General features: G+C 38.3%; 1 protein-coding gene across 1 annotated transcript; it reads left to right on the forward strand.

Annotated features, from left to right (window-relative positions):
* Nucleotides 1-1,657: 1,657 nt before the first annotated feature.
* On the forward strand, nucleotides 1,658-2,862 carry LOC136841205 (uncharacterized). Its single transcript, XM_067108241.1, has 2 exons — nucleotides 1,658-2,201; nucleotides 2,708-2,862. Exons 1-2 carry the CDS (start codon nucleotides 1,658-1,660, stop codon nucleotides 2,860-2,862), a joined length of 699 nt encoding a protein of 232 aa, XP_066964342.1.
* Nucleotides 2,863-8,120: the final 5,258 nt, after the last annotated feature.

Raw genomic sequence — 8,120 nt, forward strand, 5'->3', positions numbered from 1 at the left:
AATAGATACTTGTATAGAAGTTTCGTTTCTTCTTTTCTTCTTCTCTACTTAATCCCTTGTAGGAGCTACTGTTTGTAATGAGCCTTTTTTAGTAGTTTCTCTCTCGAAAGGCTACTTTCACAGCTAGTTTTGGTATATGTTTTATGGACGGAGGCTCGTCCTGACTCGAACCTTTGGTATCAATCCGGGTCTGGCACTAGCACTGAGTTGTTGTGGCTTGTCCCTTAGCGACTATTATATATAGAAGGTGCTCTCTATTAAAAAAAAAAATAATGAGAACAGTGATTCAAAATCTTTAACACTTTGAATTCAATATTTTCACGTTATACGTCCCCACTTACTGGAACATTTTATTGTGAATTAGACTTAACAAATAAATGAACTCTGCCATGGGAGTATTAACTGATATGCCGGTCTTAAGCCCGGGTAAAAGAGGAGGGTTGAGCGTAGGGTCAATGGCCCTGCCTTGTAAAAAGCATATTGTTACGGAAACTTACAGCAGACCTAATACGGACGGATCTTTTCCTGACGACAGTGCGAGCAATGGAGTACTGAAATGGAAAACACCGCTGAAATTAGGCACTGGAATTTGCTTAGTCTATATAGAGCAGGATATGCTCAAACACTTATCATTGAAGTTAAGAAGTATCCGTTAGATATAATTGCGCTGGAGGAGACAAGATGGACTGGAAACGGTGATTTAAGACAGACGGTTATACAATCCTGTATAGTGGCAGAGATGATGGTATCCACAGGGGCGGTGTGAGATTTTGCCTGAACGATGAAGTGTAGAGCGGTTGAAAGCTTTACACCAGTACAGAGCAGATGGTTTAAACTGCCCGTAATAGTAGCATATTCCCCCACATGAGAGAGTGATGATGATGAGAAAGATATTTTTTTCACGAAAAGCTCCAGGAGGCTGTAGAACAAACAACCAAGTATGATGTAATATTAGTATTGGGTGACTTTAATGCTAAGATTGGGCATAAAGTAGATGTATGGCCCAGCAATTGGAAGACATAGTGCACACGAGGTTGGTAGTATAAGAAGGAATAAGGCTTGCTTCATTTGCCAACTCCAATAGGATGGTTGTAGGTTGCATAATATTTCCCCATAAAGAAATTCACAAACATACATGGCATTCACATGATGGAATTACAAGAAATCAGATTGATCATGTACTTACACAACACAAATTCAGATTGTCATTGATGGATGGACGTTGTTTTAGTGGAGCTGATTGTGACTCAGGCCATAATTTAGTGATTGCCAAACTCAAAATCAAGTTGAAAATGAAAAGGAACAGTAGGAATGAAACGAGAGAAAAATTTGACACTGATAAGCTCAAAGATGAGGCATGTAGGATGGAATACCAAATAGAAATTAGAAACAGATTTGATGTTTTACAACTGCTAAATGAAGACGAAGAAATGGGACTCCGGGAAAAATGGGGAGACAGAACAAATTGTTAAAGGAACAGCTGAGTATTTCATTGGGTACATGGAGAGCACATGTAACGAACATTAGTTTGATGAGGACTGCAGAAGAATGGTGGATGAAAGGAAACAAACAAGGATAGAATTCTTAAAGAACAGGAATAATCAGGTACTAGGAGAGAGCTTCAGGGAGAAAAGAGGGGGGTGGGGGAGCAAAGAGAATGAACAGAAAGAAGAGAGATGCATTAAATAAGGAACTGGAGGAAATGGATAGAAACATGATAAATGGTAGGATAAGGGAAGGCTATAGGGGCATCAAGAAAATAAAGAATGGATACCGAGCAAGAAGTAAAATAATGAAAGATGCTAATGGAAGTATTACAGTACAGGAAGACAAAGTACTGGAAATATGGAAGAACTATTTCTGTGAGCTGTTAAATAGAGGTGACCCAGTAAATCCTACTGAAGGGAGACATATGCAGGTACCAAATTTGAAAGTAGAAGAACCTATACTGATAGATGAGAAGAATGCAATTATTAGCCTGAAGAATAATAAGGCCCCTGGTTTAGATAACATACCAGCAGAACTCCTTGAGAATGACGGCGAGATGTTACACTCAAAGATCTTTGAGCTTACCATAATGATCTGGAGAACAGAAGAGAACCCAACAACGTGGGAAACGGGAAACATCATCCCGGGATGTAAAGAGGGAGATAAAACAGACTATGCTAATTATAGAGGGATTGCATTTTTGCCAACCTGCTGTAAGGTGGTAGCCAAAATTATAAAATATGAACTAGGACCTTACATAGCGTTAACAATGGGCGAATATCAATGTGAATTCAGAAAAGGAAGATCAACAACTGACCAGATTTTTATTATTAGATAGATAATGGAAAAACACAGCGAGTATAATAAAGATATGTGGCGAGTTTTGCAGACTTTAAACAAGCATATCAAACATCCATAGACCATCGATGAATGTGGAAAGGTATTCGGTATAGCAGAAAAGCTTATAAACTTGGTCAAAGTATGCTACAGGATTAGTAAGAGTTGTGTCCAGGTGGGAAGGAAAAGGACGGAATGTCTTGAAATTAAAACAGGTTTTAGAGAAAATAATGTGGAGCATCGAGGAAGTTGAGGGTGGTGTCACCTTGGGAGATACAGATGCCAAAGTCCTTGCATTTGCAGATGATGAGAAGAAGAAGTTGATTTCTTAGATACAGACATACAAAACACAGAACGTTTGTAGCCTATATACTATTCCAAGTTGCTGCTGTCAGAGTGGGACTAGAGATCAGTGAAAGTAAAACTAAGATGATGAGAACGTCCAAGGACAACCAACAACAACGGCAACAACAGAATATGGTAGATATCGAGGACGTGGAGGAATTTAAATATTTAGGAAGCATGTTAACATCCTGAAATGAGATGGTAAGAGAAGTCCTGGCTAGATTTACAGCAGGGAATAGGCCTACATGCTGTTTCAGTCTACATCTTTTAAAGAGAAGAAACATCACAAAGTCTACCAAATTAAGAATTTACAACACCATTATCAGGCCTGTAGTACTATACGGTTGTGAGGCCTGGACGCTGACCAAACGCCAAGAACAGAGACTGCTGGTTTTTGAAAACATTTTGCGTAGAATAACAGGTCCCATTTACGATATAAATGAAGGTGTTTGGAAAAGAAGACACAAGGAAGAAGTAAGAGACTTACCCAGACAACCGCTAATAACTGGCTATATAAGATCGCTGAGGATACGTTGGGCAGGACATGTGGTTAGAATGGAAGAGAGTAGAATGCCTAAAGTGGTTATGGAAGGATCTATAGAAGGGAGAAGACCACTAGGGAGACCGAGGATGAGATGGAAAGATAATGTGTTCAGAGGTCTAAGACAATTGGGAGTGGAGGAGCCTAAGAATAGCTGGAAAGATGCAGCACTCAACAGGGGAACGTGGAGAGGTTTGGTGCAAGCGGCCATGGGTCACCAAGAGGCCCTAGAGCCACCAGAGTGAGTGAGTGAGTAAATGAATAAATCAGCTGACTTTTGTTTCTGAAACTTATGAGTAAAACATCATACATCTGTGAATATGCTTTTTTTTTGGTTTTGTGTATATTCTTGACAGCCGATTCCCCGAGCCCCAACACTCCTTAGATTTGTGAACATTGTACAGACATGTGTTGACTGTTCTAACTACCCCTTTGTACAAGTCTTTCTCTGTCGTAGACTTCAGTTTCATGAACTTGTCACGCCAAGAACCTCCTCGTTCACATAAATGGAACCTCTGTTTAATTGTAAATCAGGTAGATGCTCGTGAAATTTTTCATACTTTACTGAGCTGATAATCTTGCAACATGAAGAAGTTTATTATTTTTGTTTTATGATTTTTTATATCAAATTGCAGTACTAGATTAATTCACTTTGACTTACTACTTTTTGGTGCACAGAATATCTTAGTGTGGGCGTCTGACGCTTAATATTTTTTGGGTAGAATTCAATTACTAAAATAGAAACATTGACCACATAAAAATATAGCTCAGGTCTTTACCGCAGTCTTCGCTTTTCGGAAAGCACGTACTCCAAGAGTGTGTAATATACATACATATATATATATATATAGATATATATGCGTGTGTGTGTGTATGAGCGAGTGTGTGTGTATATATATATATATATATATATATATATATATATATATATATATATATATATATATATATATATATATATATATATATATATATATATATATATAGAGAGAGAGAGAGAGAGAGAGAGAGAGAGAGAGAGAGAGAGAGAGAGAGAGAGAGAGAGAGAGAGAGAGAGAGAGAGAGAATTATTTTTTTTACATAATTTTTTTAATTTCCGAAAAACTTAGAATTTCTTCTGATAAGCTAATACCGTTGTTTTACCATAAGACAACTTTAGAAGATATCTCATCCCAGTCTGCAGGTTCCTAACGAAAACTACTTTCAGCAAAGGTGAGAAGGATGAATTATTTGATGAAAGGAATACTCTTTGGTCAGCAACAAGAAAGTTGCCTAAGACCACTGGTTGAGAATGTGGAATGCATCTGCAACTTAGCAACAAGGGGTGTCTTTGTTTCTAAGTCTAAATGTCGGTGCCTTCGAAGGTCACTGTTAAAGCCATTCATTGAATTTTTTGCTGTTTTGGTGAGTTACAGGTGCCATGGCAGCTGAGTTTGGTTGCAGCCATTCTCATACAAGAATGATGTCCTCTGTACAGTACTTACGGATGGCAGAAGGACTGGCGCATTCTAGGTCGTTTGGTAGAGGCGTCACTGTCTTGTTGAGGGACAGTTTCTTGGTAAATGTTGGGATGACTTTTCATCATTATAAGGGATTGCTAACTATAAGTTTGTCTGGTCAAGTGTAGATTTGATGTGTCTGTATAAATTACGGCTTTACATCAATCTTCTAGGTAACAGACATGCAATCTGTCTACTATATTTTTATATTTTCATGTCCTGAGATGATTCCATGTACCATGTTGGAGAATCTGGTGAGCTGCTCGGCCTGGAAATGAGTTATTCATTATATGAAAAAATTAGGATTTAAACAGCAGCTGTTAAGATAACTTCGAGTGACTAATACCACGTGATATAGCAATGTTGGCTTGGAATGGCTTAACTCGGGTTTTCCCCTTAGATCCGTTAGAGAAAAGAACAAATGGACGTTGTCTTGATTTACTTTGAAATGTCCTACTCAAGTACAGATTTTTAAAATGCGTACACATACGATATACTCGTATATATATATATATATATATATATATATATATATATATATATATATATATATATATATATATATATATATATATCCGTATGTGTACATTTTTTAAAAATGTATATCCGTATGTACGTATGTGTGTGCGTGCATATGTGCCACAATAACTCTGAAACGCATTGAGAAATTTCAACCAAACTTGGTATACAAATGACTTACTATCTAGAAATCAGCACGGGTGGTGGGGTAAGACATCATTAGTACCAAAGGGCACCAAAGCTTGTGTGTGTGTGGGGGGGGGGGGGATGGTTTCCCTGAAATGGGGCTGGTTCTGCCCGTGAAACGGGGCTGGTTCTGCCAGTAGACTTAGTAACTTTACGACTTTATCATACCTAATTTTGGTATACATATGACTTACAGGGGAAAGAGAGAGAGAGAGAGAGAGAGAGAGAGTAGAGGGGGTGTTAGTGAGGAGAATGAGGAAAAAGGTAAGAGAGAGAGACCTTACCTTACCTTACCTTACAGTTCGTTCGGGTTGCCCCAGGTCCCTCAGTGTGAGGCACCGCTGATGTCTACCAGAGAATTGCTAATGCATCTTCCGGTACGTTTTGCATCCTCCAATCTTGGATGGTCTGGGATGCAGCTTAGATATTTGTCGAGCTTATTCTTAAACACAACTACAGTACGCTCACTCCTGATATGTTCCTCAGATGAGCTGGTAACGCATTGAATAGACGCTGCATTATCGATGCTGGTGCGTAGTGGATTAATGTCCTGTGTGCTTTCCTTAGTTTTCCTGGTATAGTTTTGGGCACTATTAATCTACCTCTGCTTGCTCTTTCTGATATTTTTAGCTCCATGGTGTTTTCGGTAATTCTTTCTATCTGTTTCCATGCCTGTATTATCGTATAGCGTTCTCCTCTTCTTTCCCAGTAGTCAAGGTCCTTAACTTCTTCTATTCTAGCTGTAATGGACCTTTGTACACTCTCTATTTGTGCAATATCCTTTTGGTAGTGTGGGTACCATATCATATTGCAATATTCAAGTGGACTACGTACATACGTTTTATAAAGCATAATCATGTGTTCGGCTTTTCTTGTTTTGAAGAGCCGGAGCAACATTCCCATCTTTGCTTTGCATTTTGCCAGTAGTATTGCTATTTGATCATTGCATAGCATATTCCTATTCAGCATCACACCAAGGTCTTTAACTGCTTCCTTATTTGTGATTGTCTCATTATTAGGACCCCTATATGCATATAGCATTCCTTCTTTATCACCATAATTTACTGATTCAAATTTATCAGAGTTAAATACCATCCTATTTACCTCTGCCCATTCATATATTTTGTTTAGGTCTCTGTAGCGAGTTCCTATCTTCATCACAAGTAATTTCTCTACTTATTCTTATGTCATCGGCAAAATTTCTCAATACCGAGTCCTTAACATTACTGTCTATGTCTGCAATCATGATAACAAACAGCAATGCAGCTAACACCGTACCCTGTGGCACACCGGATATTACCTTAGCTTCATCCGATTTCTCATCGTTTGCAAGTGAGAGAGAGAGAGAGAGAGAGAGTTTATCGGTAGTCATTCAGAGTTATCCCGGCAGTACCGGATTGGTCAGCTAGTATGTACGTATATATATATATATATATATATATATATATATATATATATATATATATATATATATATATATATATATATATATATATATATATATATATATATATATATATATATATATATATATATATATATATATATATATATATATATATACTATTTATCTATATATATATATATATATATATATATATATATATACCTGTGAAACACGTTTCACTTGTGTTCATTTCCATCATATCTCACGAGAGGGGTAAGCCGAATGAAATGTTAGCAATTCCTTCGCTGCTGGATCGAGAAGTTGGGTAAAATTCGCTGGTATGTTAGGCGCTAGGTGACTGTCCAGGAAAAACTTCTGGTACGTAGTATTTAGGTTCACACTTCTTTTATGACTTGTGCGGAGGAATTGCTAACGTCATAGACCCTCACTTGAAAGACCATGGTTCGGTCCCGATGTGATTCAGAAATTTATTTCTGTGAAACGTGTGGGTCCCATGTGTAGATTTCCACACACACACACACACACACACACACACACACACACACACACACACATATATATATATATATATATATATATATATATATATATATATATAGAGAGAGAGAGAGAGAGAGAGAGAGAGAGAGAGAGAGAGATGTGTGCGCGCGTGTGTATGTTTACTTGCATACATATTTCGCTGTCCGATGCATAATGAGATAAGTGCATGAGTGGGTATCAACATAGAAGCACATATTGGAAAAGAAAATACCCAGTGTGTATAAACTTACATTTCCGTGCACCAGAAAACAAGAGACGAGGGTATGTGAGCCAGGGTTCATAGAGGTTATTGTATGAGAACCAAGAGAAGGAGAAGAAGAAGAGTTCCATTCAGAGCAGAATTCTTGAAATGGCATTAGATCGGCGGATAGACCCCTTAATCTGGCCAAGGGATGGGGATGATAGAGTGTTGACTTATTACAGTAATTTTCACCTGATGCGCCCAAGGGTTGGTTGGGCTGTGTCAATACTAAACTGTGATCAGCAATATTGGCGGGAAGAAATACTGCCAAGAGAGCTCTATCGCATGACCTCTCCAAGGGAAAACAACCATTTCGGACCTTTAGCAAAGGGACGAAGTCTGCGGCGTATCTTCGTTTGGTCAACCTTCCACCAGGATACCCGAGTCTTTGCAGGTTGACACCGCGTTTTTTCTTTTCCTTTCTTGTTTTAAACTGGTGGGAGGAAGATTATTGGCAGGTCTGTACCTGGTATTATCTTGATATGTGGATGGCACTGCTGTTTGTCACAAGAGAGA

This window comes from Macrobrachium rosenbergii, chromosome 8, assembly GCF_040412425.1.
Source record: "Macrobrachium rosenbergii isolate ZJJX-2024 chromosome 8, ASM4041242v1, whole genome shotgun sequence".
In the NCBI taxonomy this organism is placed as follows: domain Eukaryota; kingdom Metazoa; phylum Arthropoda; class Malacostraca; order Decapoda; family Palaemonidae; genus Macrobrachium; species Macrobrachium rosenbergii.

Excerpts from the sequence above, each read along its gene's own strand:
- LOC136841205 (XM_067108241.1), top strand. The coding sequence starts at position 1,658 with ATGAACAGAAAGAAGAGAGATGCATTAAATAAGGAACTGGAGGAAATG. Across the intron at positions 2,202-2,707 it reads TGCATTTTTGCCAACCTGCT|TTGCTGCTGTCAGAGTGGGA; the intron begins GTAAGGTGGTAG and ends TACTATTCCAAG.